The 18,972-nt window shown below is 41.3% G+C and overlaps 3 protein-coding genes and 1 pseudogene across 7 annotated transcripts in view; 3 read left to right on the top strand and 1 right to left on the bottom strand.

The window, feature by feature from the left end:
• The first annotated feature begins 1,710 nt into the window (after positions 1-1,710).
• Positions 1,711-5,277, top strand: LOC130686461 (homeobox protein SIX3-like). The gene is made up of 5 exons (XM_057509598.2): positions 1,711-2,311; positions 2,378-2,626; positions 2,693-2,893; positions 3,393-3,676; positions 4,318-5,277. The coding sequence occupies exons 1-5, from the start codon at positions 1,826-1,828 to the stop codon at positions 4,769-4,771; spliced, it is 1,674 nt and encodes a 557-aa protein (XP_057365581.1). The 5' UTR covers positions 1,711-1,825; the 3' UTR covers positions 4,772-5,277.
• A 220-nt stretch (positions 5,278-5,497) lies between these two features.
• On the bottom strand, positions 5,498-7,665 carry LOC130686476 (uncharacterized). Its single transcript, XM_057509617.2, has 7 exons — positions 7,449-7,665; positions 7,293-7,370; positions 6,929-7,200; positions 6,742-6,817; positions 6,167-6,397; positions 6,014-6,100; positions 5,498-5,910 (listed from the first exon to the last, which is right to left on the bottom strand). Exons 1-7 carry the CDS (start codon positions 7,501-7,503, stop codon positions 5,825-5,827), a joined length of 885 nt encoding a protein of 294 aa, XP_057365600.1. The 5' UTR covers positions 7,504-7,665; the 3' UTR covers positions 5,498-5,824.
• Positions 7,666-7,758: 93 nt separating this feature from the next.
• On the top strand, positions 7,759-8,527 carry LOC130686949 (uncharacterized; annotated as a pseudogene).
• Positions 7,970-18,972, top strand: part of LOC130686443 (uncharacterized) — a 28,191-nt gene continuing 17,188 nt past the window's right edge. For 2 of the 5 annotated variants that reach the window (XR_008999882.2, XM_057509561.2), the window contains exons 1-4: positions 10,855-11,063; positions 16,228-16,319; positions 16,460-16,807; positions 16,887-17,022. Coding sequence is in view for 4 of the 5 variants with exons in the window: in XM_057509561.2 (XP_057365544.1) it covers positions 16,272-16,319; positions 16,460-16,807; positions 16,887-17,022 (532 nt within the window). In the remaining variant the exon portion in view is untranslated. Of the gene's footprint in view, positions 8,000-8,681; positions 8,806-10,854; positions 11,064-14,103; positions 14,129-16,227; positions 16,320-16,459; positions 16,808-16,886; positions 17,023-18,972 lie in introns of those variants that run through there. The other 3 variants (XM_057509565.2, XM_057509562.2, XM_057509563.2) reach the window with 3 other exon arrangements.

Raw genomic sequence — 18,972 nt, 5'->3', positions numbered from 1 at the left:
CCGGATCGCTTTTCTTTTTTTATTTGCTTTCTTGCCATCCTCTTTGAAACAATAGACCGTTAGAACTTTGGGGCGATGATTCGGGTTACACATCACCAGCGTTTCATGGACGGAGGAGCGATGGCGAAGATGGCCGCTGCTGGTTTCAAGAACGTTTTCTTTTTTTTTTTTTTTATTTGTGCTGAAACAGAGGTTCAAAGAGCCAAAAAAAAAAAAGAACGTATAGAAGCCAGCTGCAGTATAGCAAGACTCTGCGTTGGATTTTTATTCGATGAGACTTCTATATATGCTGCAATTGGAGCTCGGATTTCAATCCGGCACAGCTATCCAGAGCTTTTTGATAAGTTCTTATCGTATATGGCTAAAAAAAAAGTTGGGCACACAACTATTATTCTTTATGACACTACGTAAAGAGTTATACGACGTGGCCATTTCCCGTTCCCGTACAGGAGGAAAGAAGTTGCGTAAAGAAAAAATTAGCACGTCATTTCCAGACACATCCGCCACGTGTCTAGATATTTTGACCCATTGATCCATTTGAAATGTCTTATTGGCTTCGAATACTAGGAATCCGCGCAACGAAAGCGTCTAGTATAACACCGCCATCGTCTTTCCATGACGCAATCTAAATTTTCTGGGAAATTCCAAAGCCTTTCTTTTTTCTTCTACATTTAATTAATGCAAACAGGATGATAAACACACAGCCAAGTTAAAACCTATGCGCTTTAACCAAGAAATGTTTTGGCCACAAGAATGCCCAAATAGTTGACCCTCTCATTGTTTAAATATTTCTTAAGGATGATAGGTGTGTGTGTGTACAGGTGGTATGTTAAGTTGGACAGGTATATCTTAATGGAGAAGATTAAACGAGAGAGCTCGCGCGCGAGGAAGAATGCTCATCTGATTTACATCCGCAGAACAATGCGCATAGCTGTGCAAGATTATCCGCGCCTATGTACACGATAAACATATGCCGTTCAACAATGAACATAGGAGCATGCCATCGATATCTTTGGCCATCTTTCATCTACTTAGCCCCATCTGAAATGCAACCCAGGGTCAACACGAAATACATGTCAGACGATACAGCTCGAGATTGGAGGAGCTCATAATATTGCTTCTATCATAATGTAATCAAGTTCATCGTTATTATACAGCGTGACAGATAAGATTCTTCGATCGAATACAAAGCGCTATAAAAATTCGAATCATTTTCAATAGGAAAAAAGATACCACAATAATGAACACTCTCGTCTTGTTGTCGCACGTGACGCATATAAAAATTTCAAATGGATCGGCAATGTCTCTGCATACAGCTGTTTTTTCTTGGACATTCGGATTTCATTAGCGGCTCGATGAGTCATTAACAAGTCGACGACGGACTTGAGCACATATTAAACTTCCTTTTTACACACAGCAACAGGTCCGTCCCCCCTCTCTTCGCTTTGGCCGGACCGGCGGAGCAAGCCGTGTGTGTGAAACAACCTGACGGAGGGGAGGAGAGAAAAGGACGGACTGACAAAAAAAAAATCGACATTGGTCGGGAACGTGGGACGGACGGAACCAATGGCTGGCCCGATGTTCGAGAAGGGAGGAGCTTGCTCACCCGAGTTCAGGAAAAACTGCGTGAGCCGACAAACTCGAATGGCAGAGGCGAGCCAAAGAGTTTTCGATTATTCACCTCCAACAAGTGTTCGCATTCGGATGCTGTTTTCATAAACTGCTTTTGACCCTTCGAGCCCAAATATCAAGGAGCCTCTCTGATCAAAGTGAAGTGCTGCTGACCTTTTTCTTTTTGTTTTGCATCTAGTCGATTAAAAGAAAAATGGCAAGTGGTAGTCTTAGTAGTAGTGCGTCTTTACTTCATCCGTTCGGTGCCGGATCGTCGGTGAATGAAACGGCGTCGACGGGCAGCGTGAGTCCTCCGCCGTCGGGCCACCACACGCTAGAGCCGGCCACTGGAAATCATCCGCTGTTGAGCCATCGGTTGGTGACGAAGAACGAACGACATCATCAACAGCATCGGCTGTATCAGCCGTATCACCTTCCGCTTCATCCACACCATCATATCCAGCATCATCATCATCTTCAACAACAGCCACAGCATCTGGAGAATCCGTACGATTTGAATCAACATTATCCGGTGGCATCGACCAGTGCCGTAGGCGGAACAGATTCACGGTGCAGTTCCGTATCGTCTTCCGGCGGTGCGGATCAACACCATCACGTCGCGTTGACGCTGAAAAGCGAACAACCTCAACACAACAGTTTGGATCAGACGAGTAGTTTGGAACTACTCGATAGCGCCAATGTAAGTTTTAAAATATTCTAATTTACCTCATTTGCAAATCCAAATTAACATCGGTGAACATCGCAGTTGTCTTACGGCGAAGATCCGCGTCATTCGTCTTCCGGTGGCGATCGTCTCGATTTGCATCATAACGGGCCCTCATCTGCCTCTTCGACATCTTCTTCATCTTTGGGACACAACAACAATAACAACAACAACAACAACAACAACAAACCGATGAACGGCCCGTCTGGGTCGTCTTCGATGACCATGGCATTCAGCACGGACCAAGTCGCTTGCGTTTGCGAAGCTCTTCAACAGTCCGGCGATATGGAGGTACATTCGTTAACTTCACATTTAACTTAAGGAGAAATTAATTCAAGATGTCAAATGTATTTTTAGCGCTTGTCGCGATTTTTGTGGTCTCTTCCCGCGTCGGAATTGAGCGGCAGCGCCAGCAGCGAGTCGGTGCTCCGAGCCCGGGTCGCCGTCGCCTTCCATCGCGGCAACTACCGCGAACTCTACAACCTGCTCGAGTCTCACAGTTTCAGTTCCCAGTACCACCAAGAGCTGCAGAACATTTGGTACGGCGCCCACTACAAGGTACGCGTTTTGAGATTTTATACACAGTTTTCTTTAAGGGCCGTTGATTTTTTCTCGTACGCGCACATGTGCGCAGAAATTATGGGAGGCAATAAAAGATAAACTGGAACAGTTCTTCGAAACGTTTGTGTTAACCCCTTATAATAAAAATAAAAAAAAAAGTTAGATGTTTTCAAGCTGTTTCGGAAATGGGTGCCTCAGTTATATAGCTTTTGTTTTTTCCTTTCGTCTTGTATCCAGTGTTTTTTTCTTTTTGGGTGCTGGAAATGGTGGCCGCCCTCATTTTCTTAATGGCACTTCAACCAAAAAAATCACTCGAAACGACCCCCCTCTACACACACAAAGAAAGGCCCCCCTCCTTCACACAATCGTTCTGGTTTATTTTGAAACAGATGTCGCGTAAATGTCGCAGTCCTTTTGTTTTTCTCAAAAGGCCTGTAAAATCTGTGTTTTTTTAAAACAGAATAAATTAAACATTTTTGTTTTTTTCCAAAATTAGGAGGCCGAAAAGGTGAGGAACAGGGCGCTAGGAGCCGTGGACAAGTACCGGCTCCGTCGCAAGTACCCGCTGCCGAAGACGATCTGGGACGGAGAGGAAACGATCTACTGCTTCAAAGAGAAATCCCGCGCCGCCCTCAAAGATTGCTACCGACTCAATCGATACCCGACGCCCGACGAGAAGCGCACACTGGCCAAAAAGACGGGATTGACGCTGACCCAAGTCTCCAATTGGTTCAAGAACCGACGTCAACGCGACCGGACTCCACCCCAGCAGCAAAGAAGGTACGATTCTTTGTGTGATCTTTGATGATGGATGATGACAAACGTCGGTCCGAGGGGGGTACAACGAAAGGTCACACCAGTTCATGGGAAAAAAAGAGAAACTGATTTTAGTTCAATTTTTTTGTTTTAAATGATTGGGTTTTTTGGGAGGCAAGTTTATGAAGACTGACCTTTGACGATCATGAACTTGTGTGTCACACAAAACGAACGGCACAGACGGATTTATCGATGACAGCCTCTCTCTCTCTCTCTCCGGAGTCTATGTAACTGGCCACGCTTAATGGATAAGCAAGAAAAAAAAAAGTGAACATTATTTTTTATTTAACTTGGTCGCAAGAAACGAAGTGAAGGCAACCGTAACAACCTTCCAAAGGATAAGCATAAAACATGTGTGTTCCCACGATTCGTTTTTTTTTCCTACTACCAACCAAATGGTTCCGGGGTAGTTTTCTCCCCCCCCCCCCACCAGTTGAAGAAAAAATTCCGAGGGTGGAGTAAAAGACGCTGTAATTCTTGAAAATGGTGCTTTACTCGTGTCGTTGTAACATCATATAGATATTAGATAAGATCTTTTGTTTATCCTACGTGATTTTTCTCATTAAATCTAAAACAAATTATTTTTCTTTTAATTGAATTAACAGTGATGATTGCATGGGTAGTGATAACGGATTACCTACGACTCCGGTTAACGGATCATCGTCTTCATCCGGAATTGGCCTACACCACCACCACGGCGGCAATGACTTGCTGAGCGAATTGAAGCCCAACAGTTTTGCCATGGGCGGCAATAAAATGCTGTTCGACGATGTTGTTCACAATCCATCCGGAAGCAGCGGATTAATGGCTGCATCGAGGAGCATGAGTTCGCTGATGGCATCGCAATTCGTCGGTGGGGGCAAAGATTCTCACGTCGCTACCGGCAGCCTCTTACACCTTCCATCGACAGCTTTTGCCAGTTACCATCCATCCGGAGGCCACGGCTACGATTCCGGATCGGTAGCCACGTTAGCTAACCTCCACGTTGCCCACCAACACGTAGTACAACCGTCTTCGCTCTACCATGGCCACAGAGATCAAGCTTTCTCTCATGCTTGATTATTTATGCATTTTTTAATTATCCCAACATGGGAAAATTACAACAACAAAATGGCAAAAATATTTCTAAACAAATCCCAGTCAAATATTATAATGTTTCTTTTATTATAATTTTTTTTTTCTATGTGCAGTCAAATGGGTTTTATGTTTTACTCGCCTAAAATTTCACCTGTTTTCGTTTTAAATATGTGTAATTGTTTGTGAACTTGATGGACGGGGGGTTTTTGTATATCAGGATCATTGTGTGTGCGTGTTGTTCATTCTTGATTTGAAAACTTTTCTCCAATTTATTATTGTGTACTAGTTACCCCCCGGCAATAGCTCTTTTCTATTGTCGCTGATGGATTCCATCAGTGTCTGAGGTGTTTAAGACGTTGTAACTTGTCTCTCTTTTTCACTATATAACTCTTCTTGGTGTTATACTCATTTTTCATGGATATTCCGTTCGTCCACTCATTCGCGCGACGATCTCAATGTGATAAAAAAGAATCCCATTAAATTGGAAACTAAGCAAAACTTGGACAAGGAAAACGAGAATTTGAGGTAAGAAAATCAAATTATTTGTAGACTCTGGCATAAAGGGGTGAGACTATGTGCAGTGGGAGGAAAACAAAATCATAAAAAAAAAATTTGTAATTTCTATAGAGCCTACTATATCCACTTAAACATATGCGATTAATACGACGATCCATGTGATACATGTAATGACAATTTGTATGAATTCAGTCTAGACGTTTCAATACACACTGCAACGTATACGAGGATAGAGAATACGAGGAAAGCCTATAAAAAAAACTATTCAAAATAGGATGGGCCAGGCGTAAATACTTCAGGACATTACATTTAATTTACTTAAAAATTAATACGGATCATGGAAGACTTGGGTTAACTGCTGAGTGGCACATCTGATTATTACAAATGATATGTAATTCTCTTTTTAACTTTCGAATACTTAAAACATTTTTAAAAAATGATCTGCTGATCAAACTGTCTCTTTTTCTGAAGCTCTATGGCGTTCTGATGCTGTTGACTATTTTCTGTGAACTAAATCAATTATTGCATGGTATCATAACCGACAGCCTTGACCTTGACGTAACGGAAAATGGCGTAGCCCATCACGGTCACGACGGAAATGACAGCTAATTTTGCATGCAGAATGTCCAGGAAGCGAGCCATCAACCAAACAATGCAAAGGATACATTAGTTTCGATGTTGGTTTGCTTGTTTGTCAACAAAACGTACCTAAGGAACTGCCAACCGCAATCGTCACGCTAGAATCTCGACGACGGCGATGACGTCGGGTTATCAAATCTTCACGGCAGACAACCTCTGAGAAAAAGTAAAAAAAGTTAAACACAAGACAGCAATGGTCAAATTAATATGAAATACACTGACCTTCTCCAAATACTTTCAGATCACCGAGAAATGGCTGAAATTGGAAATTATCGAGACGAAGAGTAGCTTTGTCTGGGACATTTTGATTCTTATTTTGGCCCAATACAACTCTGCTCCCACCTAACGGTAGTAAAGAGAACTGCTTGGGAGAGAGACAACGATAGGAGGATCCAAGCGGGGCTTGCAGTTCTGACAGAGCATTCGCCTCGCTTCCAAACGTCCTCAATTCACCTGTTCACGCGTGATGAGACAAACAAATTTATTAGAAAACTCACGTCATCCGTCAAAATCAACCTGTTCTAACTAGAGAACTACAGCACGCCGAGGCTACTCAGTAAGTTACGCCCGGACAGCATGACAAACTATCTCGGCCAGCCTAGACAGTGGCGTGCTGCGGCCGCTAATCGTCTGGTCAACATACTCCTCGAGCGTGAAACAAAAAAAGGACATTAAGGGAGGTAAAGTATTCACAGGGGAAAAAACAGAAACAAGCAAAGGGCGGAGGGGGCATAAAAAAGAACAAATAACAGAAGTTTTCTAACAAGACTTTGTGTAGTTATACTTATTCTGCGTACTTTTGGCGAAGCCGAGCGGAACTTCTGAAGTGTTGAATGCGAAGACGATTTGATCTAGATTCCAGTTGGTTTCGTCCTCAAATGGAAACAAACAGATATAATCAAAATTCAATTTTGAAAATCTTGAATAACACAAATAGATGGCGGGATTACGTGGCTGAATCGCATTATTTACATTGGTACTTACTTTTGAGATGTAGAAGCATAGTTGAAAGGACGACGACCACGTGACTACCAAAAGTGGTTTGACCGATGACGATGGATTGTTGAAGCAATTTTGAACGGTCGAGACGTTCACGTCGCGATCAGGCATTTCGATTCGCACCTCGCGTGATTCGTCCCCTTCTGGCCAGATCACGACGGTCGCCTCCAAACTGGCTAACGTGCAGATCAGGCCCTTGGCGTCAGGAACGGCCAGAATTTCGGGCAGGTCAGCTGGTCTCTCTGTTACTGCGCCATCTAATTTAGAAAACGAAATTATATCCCACCCAAAGAAATTTAAAAAAAAAAAGGAGTTTGTACAGTTATGACGAAGACGTCGACATATTTACCGATCACGGGGACAAAATTTGGTGGAAGGGTTGTCGACATGTCGGCTGCTGCGTCGACCATGCTGAGGAAAAAAATGGCTGCAAATAACAGGAGAAGTCAGGTCTACACATAAATAAGTGTATGGTATACTAGAAGGATACTCGATGTAAACTTACCTTGAAGCACAATAAGACATTGACCAAAGATGTAAATAATGTGTTGGCTTTCCATGATGAAAGTCGTATTTTCGAAATAGTTCGAGACAGAGAGAGACACGGCGAACCCCACTGGGCGTTACACAGATCATTCAGCCGTTGGAGCCATCTGCTGTTTTGGGATGGACCAGATCAATAATACGCAGCAGTTCAACAACTCAGGAGAGAAAAAAAAAATAAGGAGGAGGAGGGGGGAGAAAATGCATTTCAATGGCGCATGCCTACGGATGCTGCGATGTCCGATGAAATATGTGGCACACACACATACAAAATGAAATTTATTTTGCATAAATCGCCGATGCTAAAAAAAGTAATTTTTGTTCTACCGTTATACGATTCTTTTGAATAAAGGAGAACAAAGTATAAACAGTTACATAAATTTATAGAGGTTGAAAATCCAATAAGGAAAATTGGCGCTGCTGCCTTTGGGTAGTTTTGGCGCCGAGTCCGGCGACACACGTCGTCGAGGTTGCTGTTGCGAAGACACGTTGAAAAGTTATCTGCGTATGGAGGTAAATATATATTCACATGTTTGCATGTGAATTACCTTGATTGTAAGCAGTTACACGTGGAAAACCACGTTTAATGACATTATAGGTGGTTGTACGTCGTAAGTTGTCGTAACAAGAATCCGCTAAGGCGAGAGAGAGATACGAGCCTTTTCCAGCATGTTCGACCACGTGGAACGAACATGATTTAGTATTGAAACTGGCTCAAGGGGGATTATTTACCTTAGCATGCTGTGGTTTTCTGCACCATTCTTCATATTCACTGACTGTGTCCTCTCCTGCAATTTTGCTCATCACTGTAGTAGTGTTCGTAGCAAAAAGATATAATCGTTCTTGAAAGTGTTGCTGTGAATTTGGCTGCAATTGTACATCCTTTCATTTTCTTGATGGATTGATTCTTCATCACTTGACAATGTGTGTGAAATTTTCAGCACTTGGGTTGCTCAGCCTTTGACCCCGTAGGATCAACCTTTCTGTTTCACATTTCCACGTAGTTGTGTGTTTCCTCAACAGCAAGCATGCCTTGGCTAGTTATAGACATCTAATGAGTAATGCAATCAATATGCAACATAATGATCTGCAGTTCTTCACCATTTTCAAATCTATTGTGTCTGGCTCTGAGGAACGTACCTAAATTGATTTTCTTTCCCACAAGTTTAACATTTTTCATTGAATATGATTACAGGTAAAAGGAGGAAAAATGTGGAAGATAATGGGCATCCACGTTTTACCTGATGTTGTCGAAGGAGGCGGGCATTTCTGAACGAGGAGATCGTGAACGACTCGCCATCATTGTCCCATAAATACAGGTACGTCCGAGGAATTATCTAATGTTTGATTTGATGACCAGAGCTCATGCTATAGATGAGGATGAATTTCATGTCTGTCCTGATTAGCTGTTTTCCTCCCTTTTGTTGCTGTCGGTATTTTTGGCATCACGTTTGACTGATGAATGTGCCGATTCAAAACGGGCGGTTTGGAATGTCTGTGAATATGGGCGTCGATAGATGGCTCTGACGAGGCGCCGTCTAATGCCGCCAGGCATTTAAGAGATGATCTTTGAAGAAGCGTAGCGGTCACGCAAAGCGATTCCTATAGGATGTTGAGACACGTGATGTTTCCGCCCGTGAATATTCAAAGACAAGAATTTTATTTCTTTTTCTGGATGGAAGGAACGGATTAATAGCCATCAATCACACGGGGGACATTGGCCGTTGGCAATTCAGATTCTTTCATCGGAGACGGAACGGAAAGAAGCAAAAGGAAAAGAATAAAAGACAAAAGAACGGCCAATTTCCTTATCGAGGAATAAGGGGCGCGTGAAAATCGGGAGGGCCGGTAGTTGCGGTGTCAGGTTTGCGGCCTATTCAAGGTTGGACACGGTACGTGTGAGAAAAAGGATATAGTACATTTTCCAAGCAGTTGTCGTAAAAATCCGAGAAAGAGAGAGATAAAGAAAACGAGCCAGTCACCTTCATTAACGTTCGTCTGCTACACTTGAACATTAGAAGAATAGAAAAGAAAAAGAATAGCGTACCTATTTCTTTAGCCCAGCAGCAGTCCGCTTATCATCATCATTGAACCGGTGTGTTTTCTTTGACTGTTTTCAAACCTCATTACGGACGGTTGGGTTACCTGAAAAATGAGATGATGGCATCGTGATCATCATCCCTTTTTCTTGTATTCCTTTCTGTTTTTGCTCCTAGCGAACGTAACATCTCCAAGCACGGGTCTCGAGCGTTTTGGCGTTCGGGGTCCACGGTATTTCTTTTTAACTCTTGTGAAACCTTTATTTATTTTTCCTTTACCGGGTACAAACATTCAAAAAGAGAAAACTACACCCGTGGCTTCCTCTTCTTTTACCTAAGGGGTCATTGAACACACAAAACGAAATGGGATGGTAACCAATGTCGAAAAAGATCCCAAGCGAAAAGCGTTTTCCTTTTTTTTTTTTGATAATTAATCAAGCGGTACATTGTTTAAAGCTTATTTGTCTCATCATAAAAGAATTCCAGTCTTTTCAAAACGTTTTTTTTTTTTTTAATCCTTGCTTGATTTGATTAACTAGAAAATGTTGGGGTGTTGCCACGAGATAGTTTTCCGATTGAACGAAAAAAAAAAGCAGACGATAAAAGTCACGATTATGACGCATCACCTTTGTCTCTCTTTTTTTTTTAACTTGCCCGAACAACCGGAAAACTCGTCAAAGAAAAAATCATCCGTTTCTTTTTTTGTGTGTTTTGTTTTATTAGTGGTGTCATCACAAAACATTTCCCCGAACGAGTACCGTATCTATTATTTGGCCGTGTACTCTTCCTGAGTTTCTAGTAGACTGTTAAGGGGGGGGGGGGCCGACTTGATGGAATGTTCGCGTATAGTGTTCGTCATTTTGTTGAGAGGTTCAACTTGTTTGGTCCTCTCCCCCCCCTTTTTTTGGTGTGCCCCGTGTGTTGCCTCAGGGCGTAGAACACCTTGTATACCTACCTACCACCTTCCGAAAAGTTCTTTCTGTTTTATCTCTTATCCTTTTTTTTTCTCTCTTCTTACCTGTTCCTTTGCGAAGGAAAGCAGAAGAAGAAAAAAAAAAATTGGAAGAATGGAAAGGTGAGAGAAAGAGAGAAAAATAACAACGCACGCACAAAGGCACGAGAAACTGCCGGCGGTTTTTCTTCTTCGTTTCTTTATCCTTCTTGTATGCAACTCCAAGTCTTTAAGTCTTCAGTGTGATCTTGGCTTTGCAGTGCGACAGTCCGGCAGTTGGTGATCTTTTTTAATCGGTTTGTGTGTGCGTGTAGCCCGTCAGTGACACGTTTTCACGTTAACCCATACATTTTTTTGGGGGGCGTGATTTCTTATTTTTTGGTTTGAAACTTGATTTGCCACCAATGTAGTGTGTGTGTGTGTGTGTGTGTGTGTGATTCAAAGACAACCACTTTGCACGTTAAAAATATCGCCATATCCAATCGAACTTGATGTAGGATTTAATTGCCACTCGAAAGTGGAGTCTCATAACAAACACCTTTCACTCTCACCTGGATTTTTGGACATTTTTTTACCTTTTACCAAGGCAAGTGACTTTTGTATTTCTAGAGAAAAACAAATAGCCTGCTTTTCTTTTTTTTTTTTTTTTTCGAGGTCTTTTTGAAAATTTGGATTGACTATTGGGAGGGAAAATATAGTACGGTGTTCGATTTCTCTTTTCAGAAGAAATGGAGTGGGGGGCTTCGAAAAGTTTTAATAGATATGACCCCCCCCCTCCATTTTTTTTTTCTTGAGACTAGCGTAGATCTTTTTCTCTCTTTTTCGCGGTTATTTTTTCTTTGAGGAATGTGTGTTGACCTCCGACGCCCCCCCCCCTCGAAAGTCTTGAGAGAAAAAAAAAACACCCATTTATTCTTTCATGGGAAGAACAACAACAGAGGGAAAAAAAATCATTTGTTTTTTTTTTGTCTCTTGTATTTCCCCCCTCTAGCATCTCATTGGAATTGTTTAAATATTCCGGTATTATTATATACCCTCACTTCTCTATAGCCATCACTATTTTCTGTCTCTCACAGATAGAAGAGCTCCCCAAAAAAGGGAATGGCTTTGTAAAGTTACACTGGGGGGGGGGGAGTTTAGAGCCGAATTGTATTGAAAAGTTCGACGTGGGCTATTGAAAATAAGAGATAGGCTCGAGTCATGCAACACATGAAGACACGGGTTGTGAACTGGATAAGCCAATTGTTGTGGGGAGGTTTGAAACGTGCGTTGGATGACGTCATGCGGACAAAAGAGAAGAAACAACTGGAATGACAGATTCACTTTTTGTGTGTTGATGGATGCCTCTTGTGCTCATAATGGCATTCATCCATTATTATTTTTTTGTTTATAGTTAAAAAGATTCAATTTGATGAAAAGGGAAGAACGGGCTGTATATTTTAATGACGAATCATAGAAAGGTGGGTGGGTTTTGTCTTTTTAAGGTGGAAAAAGGGAAATCCAGCAGCTATCGCAGACAAATGTTCATCGTCCTTCGTCTTTATGACGCAAATGCTCACACGGACGGGCCGAGTGTGTTATTACACGCGGATAGGAAACAAGAAGAAAAAACTAAAATTCATTTTTTTTTCTTCTTAATTGTGTGAGAAAACAAAAATGTTTTTCCTTTTAGTCGTGAAGGGAAATTGAATCGAGCAACAATTCTATGCTCTTCTCATGTATTCAATCGCTCGGGGCTCGTCATTATCATTGAAATAGACACACACATGTATACCAGTAGGGTGGGAATATCGACAATCGTAAAAAAATTAAACGATGGCGGTTTTTTTTTTCTTCTTCTTTTCTCTCCGTTCGTATCGATGCGACAACATATGCCGGCATTTTTTTTTTTTTCGTTTTGCTTTGGGCCATTTATTTTGTGCAGTATTTCTAGCGTCGATTTTGTGCCCAACATCTTGTTTTAATTCATAAGAAGTTAATCATTTCGAATGATGAAGCCCCCGAACGAGCGAAGATGTGGGACACACTTCCAGTATAACAATGGGCACGTCCTAGATGGAAGTTTGCAATCAACCACCTGTTCCGCATTATTTTATTTTTTTTGTTGTTCTGCTGCTGACAGAGATTGTGAAGATTATGCTGGCGAAATTAGAAAGAGCGTGACTTTTGTGAATCTAGGAGTAGATTTTTGGAATCATCAAACGACCCGCCCCTCAACATCAAAAGGGAACTCACGAAATTTTCATTTTCCACTCCAACGGTGTAGAAATTGAAAAAAAAAAAACAAAAAAAAACTTTCCCGTACGACGAGAATTGAATGTCTAGAGGAAAAAGTAGAGCACGAACAATTCAATTCGTTTTATTATAGTCGGTGATTTTATTTTTTTTTTTTTTTCGGGAAGATTCTCTTGTTGTTTTTAAAGATTTAGTGCCAACACCGTATATGCTAATGCCTTTTAAAGAGGCATGACCCCGTCTTTTCTCGTTTCGGGAGCACGTGGAATGTTTGGGAGTGGCACGTTTGCTACAGGATTGAGCAACTGTTTTCTTTTTTTAAAATTTCAAACAGTAGCTTTAAAAAAAAAAAAGAGGAAAAACTAGGGCAGTAATAACAAACAACAATAGCTCACCTAGAGTGAGCCTTATTAACTGTCTCAATACGGTCAATGTTGTAATGATTCTGCGGTCTCGTAACGTAACAAACGAAGAAAACGAGTCAACTTAGAATCGATGGGGTTTCCTTATGTCCTGCGGAGCTTTCGTTCTTGTTTCTATTCGAGCGTGACTGGTTTTCTCTCTTTTTCGTATCGGCGATGGCACCACAACAACCTAATTGTCGTGATTCGATTGCAGATCGCTGCGAGTGACACGGTGCGTCCGTCACATGTTTCGTGACACTCGTAGGTCTTTGAGCGGTTTTTTTTTTTTTTAATGTCTCAAAAGAAATTAAAATTCCTGAATTGATTCGGTTGCATTCCTTTTTCGATCACGCGTAGTTTTTTTTTTTGTTTTTTTTGTATCTTTTTGGTATGTCGGTCACAGGTACCGGCTACCGTTTCAATGTGACGTGATGTTGTGAGAAAAAGGACAGGTTTGATTTTTCCGTTCGAGTTCGTCTTCGATTTTTGGCGTGGCTATATAATGCGGTCCCTCTTTTTTTTTTTTGTGCTTGTGTAATATATTAAACAAGAAAAATAACTCGTCTTAGTTATGTATGCATGGCGTTCATGTGTCTCTACTGTCTAGTCCACTCCCGAATAAACGCCGATGATGTACAGGGACCTCCACCCGCCCCCTGAACGTGAAACGAACCCGCGCACTGGCGCTGTCTTTTTATTTAGTTTTTTTTTTTTTTTTTTTTTTTTTTTTCGTGATGGTATTAAGAGAAAAAATGGAAGGGGAAGCCATTCCGGTGGAGAATTACAAATCAAATATGAAAGACGATGTCGTCTACGAGAGTCGATGCGTGAAAATAGTAGGGAAGTTGTCATTTTCCGAGTCGGTCGTTACTTTCCGCCGTCCAAATTCTTTAGTTTTAGGGCGACATTAAATTATAGTGTCGGCCTTCGAGAGCTTTCTTTGTCTTTTATTATTGTCGTACAATTTTGTTTCGGTATAGTGCTCAGACGCATGATGGATGCTCAACCCGCGGTAATTAAATTATTATTCAAACGGTTTTCTTTATTTTATTTTCTTTTTTGGTTGTCCCATTTTCACGTTTTTCCTATATTTTATTCGGCACAATTGAATGCAGTTATTGATGTGCAAATTTATTTTGTGTTTTCGGAGCCACGCTATAGAATATGTGTGTCAATGACAAACAATTTGAGCAATTTTCGACATTTGAATTCAGCCAATGTTTTGCTGAAGCCAAACGTGGCGTTTCCCTCCGTGTGTCGAGCGTGACGACGTCGTAATCATCATTTTTCTTAATTTTACTTCTTTATCGAAACAACACGCAGAAAGGTTTCGCGTCAAAGATTTTTTTCCCCCCAGTTTCTCTTTTTTTTTTTTGCGTTTTATTTTTAAACCCGAAAGTGTTCACCCTGAAACGCCAAACGATCACGTAAACAGGCCGTGAAAATTGAAGACGAAGGTGTGGCTACACGCGTTCATCCTGAGCCAAAGAAAACATTCCACAAACTCCTTAAAAGAAAAATATTGTCGTCCTAACAACAAAATCAAACATGTCGCCGAATATTCAAATGAGATGGGATTTGCATTGCGTTAAAACAAAATATGCCCCGTTAGCTATTTTTTTTTTTTGTATTTACAGTTGTCGGGAGCGTTGTTGCTTCATTTCCATCTTTCGTGTTGGATTGTGTGCAGATATTTCCTGAACTAACAAAAAACAAAAGAAGAAACACATTCCGTTGCATATTTCAGCAAAATTTGGAAAAAAACAAAAAACAAAATGGAAATTGGTTAAGGCAAGAATGTTTATGGTAGACACATTTTGTTTCTTTTATGAGCTTTTATGTTTGAGCGAACAAGAAGTGGGGGAGAATCAATGCATTATTTTATTGTTATCTAATGTTCTCTCTCTCTCTTTCGTTGAAAGGCATTATTCACAGTAGGGGGTAGTGGGTGGAGGGACAAGAGGTCGGATGTCGGAAACGACGAAACATTGACTCAAAATAGAGAAGAAAAAAAAACACACGGTGGTCCCGTGTTACGAGGAGGATATCATCCTCTTTGATGGTAGTAACATTCCAATCTTGTTTTCTTTAAATAAAAAAGAGCAGCCAGTAATTTTACCGTTATGCATATGCAAGCCGTGAGTAGCGGAAGCCGCCTTTTTTTTTTTTAAAGACCCTCCGCCGCCGGACGTTTTTTTTTTTTTTTTAAACCGTGAAAAATAAAAAAGAAAAAAAAAACTCTTTCTTTCAAAATTATGTACCAGAGAGGGCATTCACTCTTTTGTTAGTGTGATGGACGTTTTTAACCTGGTAATCGGTTCATTTGCCCTCTAGCATTTTCCAGATTCTTTTTTTTTTTTTTTTTATTATCGCGAATTTCTTCTGTGCTGCAGAACATACGCGCACGAGAACTATCCATTTAAACGAAATTGGATTAACATTTTTTGACGTGAATGACCGACGATGAATGAAAGAAAAATCAGCAATTTCTTCTTTTGGTGCTGCGCAATTTTTTTCTTATTTTTTTTTTTTTTTTTCGTTTTCAATTTGTTCCGATTGTTGTACACCCAAGGACATTGACTTTGAATTTTTCCCACATCCTCACAGCTGGTTATTGCGTGTGTGCGTGTTTTGCTTTTTTTACGATGGCCGTTCAGCTACAAAGAAATAGCAAAAAAAAAAAAAAAAAAATTGTTCGATTTATAATCGTTTTGAGATGGGGTGTGGTGCCACCAGAGGTCTTATTCTTTTTCGTCGACTGATCTTATTATTGGACCCCTGAAACACGCACATCGTCACGCGGGAATCCAATCGCAAATGCCCCGGGGAGCGCAAACACACACAGAGAGACGGATCGGCGTCGTGAGAACAGGAAAAAGACGACGATAGGCTTGGGTTGTAACATCATGGCAATAATACAAGTGTGTCTCTTGCCTTTTTCCGTGAAGAGAAATGAACGTTTAGAAACATGCGTGAATCCCTTCGATGATAACAAAACAATAAAGAAACAGCCTTGGCGGTTGTAGTTCTATCGCATTGTCGTTCATCAGATTTTTGTTGCTTGTATTCAAATGTTATTGATCGTGAATTCCTTTTTTTTTTCATATTCAGCAGATTGCTGGTGTTGTTGGTGAGCCAGTGTTTTTGCTAGTACGATGATGCTTCATCAGCAGCAACAGCAGCCGCTCGCCTGGAACGCCATGGTACGTGTCTATTTTTTTTTATACTCTTACTCACGCAGTTTTTTTTTTTATTTTTTTCTCTTTCTCTTTCTCTTTCTCTTATGTTTCACTTTCAACAATAACAAAACGGAAACAATAAAAAAACGAAAACAAAACAAAAGAGCGACGACGGCTGGAATCCGAGGAGTTTGTCGAGTTTCCAAACATTTCCACGTCACCCGTCGCTACCCGGATCTTCGTCTAGTAGCTCTTCTTCTTCTTCTTCGTCGTCGTCATCATCTTCTTCTTCTTCTTCGTCTTCCGGCGGTGGCGCTTCGCACCACCACGCCCATTCAAAGTCGCTGATTGAAGACGACTCCAAATACAGAAGTCAAACGAACAATGTGAAAAGCGGCGCCAAACTAGCGCTCCCTGCCGGCGTGACCCCCACTCACGGCCATTCACGCTCGCTGGGCCAATCCACCGATTTCGTTCTTCATCCACTTCAAACGCCACGCCAATCGCCTTTGGTATTTTCCTTTTTTTAAAGATAATTTTTTTTTTTTTTTTTTTTTTTTTTCAACATGTTCTTATTTCTTTTAAACTTAGAACGGACATGACAACGACGTTGACGATCCCGATATCGTCCAAGTGACGCTGGGTCATAACGACCGTCGTTTCGGCTTCTCCGTCGTGGGCGGGTTAGAGGAAGGTTTCCCGCCTCGTATCGATGAAATTGCACCAGGTACCAAATTCTAATTTTTTTTTTTTTTTTAAATTGGATTTCAAACTGTGCCCCCCTTTTGCGCGCGCGTGTGTGTGTGTGTGTGTTATACCCATTTATCCTTACCCGCCTTCATGGGATTCCGTCTACCTTTTCGAACTAAGTGGATTAGCATCACTGCTACCTATCGTCTCTCCCCCCCCCCCCTCCCGTAAGGACTTCCGCCATTTTTTCTTTTTCCCGTTTAAATGTCAGCTGATTATCAAGTTCGTTGGACGCAAACGTTTCTCTTTTCTCCATTTCCAAGCGTCAATGATTTTCGCAGGTGGAAAGATGTCGCACCGGTTGGGTTGCCATGGTAGAAAAAGATAAAGCACATTCGATATGCTTCTACATCGGGAGTGTTTGCCGAACGTTAGACATAAAGATATGAGCAAAAAAAAAAAAGGAAAACCAAAGAGGGGGAACGAAAGAAAAGTAGACCCTTGAGGAGGGAAGGGATGGGATCTTCACGCAGCCACACCTTTATTTATACCCGTCCGTCATGTCTATTGATTTTATTTTTTTTTATACCACATATGCAGTGTAAGATTTTTTTTTTTTCTTTTCCCTCTTCCGCTTTTTGGTCGTGTTGGATACTAAGAAATGAAGTGTGTGTGTGTGTGTGTGTGTATCAGCAGGAGCTCTGGTTTCTATCCAACAGTCGGTCGATTGCAATCGATCTTTCGTACGTCTCTCTCTCTCTCGCTCTCTTGCTGGCCTGTTAATTGACCAGCGCTGTACACTGTACACGGTCGGATCAGTTCCGGTATTCATCCGGAAAATGAAATCAGTTAGGAGGGCCGGAAGGGGGAAGGGGTTTGCGGTTGAGAATGTTCCTACTTTTTTTTTTTTTTTTTTTTTTTTTTTTTTTGGTTCTGTTTACCACTTTTAATAGAATCAAGGATAAAGAAGCTAATTAGCTTTTATTTTATTTTCTTTCATAGCGGGCAATCAAATTGCATAATGACATGCTCGCACTAATTTCTCCGTCTCTTTTCACGATGAAATGATCACGGTATTCAAAAATTCTTCATTTTCTTGTATCAATTTTTTTTTTTTTTGTTTTTTTTTTTTGTTGTTGCTTTGTGCGGGTAATTGGCGCTACTTTAGCCGGGGGCAAACTGTGCGGCAACGTCCTTTTTTGGCAGTCGTGGATCGATGGATGTCTTTAGTAGTTAAAAGAGACGCGCACGAAACTTGGTGTAGGTATTTCACGCCGGATATCTCGCTCTCTCTCTCTCGCTCTCTCCTTCTGTGTGTACTAGGTGATCCCGGCTAGTGCTCTATCTCTTTTCATGGATGTCGTACCAGTACATCAGAAACGACTATAAGCCCAGCGAATGGTAGAGAAGAGGAAAAAGATATCTATGAAAGAGAGAGAAAAAAAAAAAAAAAAAAAAAAAATATATATATATATATATAAAAAAAGGGGGGAGGAGGAGGAAGGAACGAAAAAAAAATAAAAAGAGGAAAAGATCCTGCGCGGAAGAGAGCGCCCGAGATGCTGTAGAGAGTCGCCATGGAGACCTTTCCTGCCATCCCGTGTCTTTTGCCTCCTATATTCCGCAAGATCGTTGCCGCTCAGCCGCACAGTGAGGCGCGTACGCAGGAAAACAGGACGTGGATCGACGACGTTCTTCCACCCCATTCCTGCCAGTGTCCTTCCGTTTCCCCCCTTCCCCCCCTTTTTTTTTTTTGGATTTTCGTTTTTTTTATTTTTATATTTACCTATATATCGATCACGATCGTATACCAAGAAGCTTCTTTTTTTTTTCTAAACTTTTTCCTAAACGTTTTCCAAGTTTATTATTTTATTTTTCCAAGTGAATTATTACAAGTGCGGAGAAGGGCGAGGGGGGGGGGGCAAACTTGATTTCTCGAATCTACTTGCGCGCATCTGCAACCAAAATGGATGTTGTTTGAAGAAGA

The sequence above is a fragment of the Daphnia carinata genome, chromosome 2 (assembly GCF_022539665.2).
Source record: "Daphnia carinata strain CSIRO-1 chromosome 2, CSIRO_AGI_Dcar_HiC_V3, whole genome shotgun sequence".
NCBI lineage: Eukaryota > Metazoa > Arthropoda > Branchiopoda > Diplostraca > Daphniidae > Daphnia > Daphnia carinata.
This window is presented reverse-complemented; position numbering and strand designations above follow the sequence as displayed.

Bases quoted from the DNA above. Each gene is read 5' to 3' on its own strand.
- LOC130686461 (XM_057509598.2), top strand. From the start codon at position 1,826: ATGGCAAGTGGTAGTCTTAGTAGTAGTGCGTCTTTACTTCATCCGTTC. The intron at 2,894-3,392 runs GTACGCGTTTTG...TTCCAAAATTAG, and splicing joins GGTACGGCGCCCACTACAAG to GAGGCCGAAAAGGTGAGGAA. The intron at 3,677-4,317 runs GTACGATTCTTT...TTGAATTAACAG, and splicing joins CCACCCCAGCAGCAAAGAAG to TGATGATTGCATGGGTAGTG.
- LOC130686476 (XM_057509617.2), bottom strand. From the start codon at position 7,503: ATGGAAAGCCAACACATTATTTACATCTTTGGTCAATGTCTTATTGTG. The intron at 7,371-7,448 runs GTAAGTTTACAT...TGTTATTTGCAG, and splicing joins ATGTCTTATTGTGCTTCAAG to CCATTTTTTTCCTCAGCATG. The intron at 6,398-6,741 runs GTACGCAGAATA...ACGCGTGAACAG, and splicing joins TCCGCTCGGCTTCGCCAAAA to GTGAATTGAGGACGTTTGGA.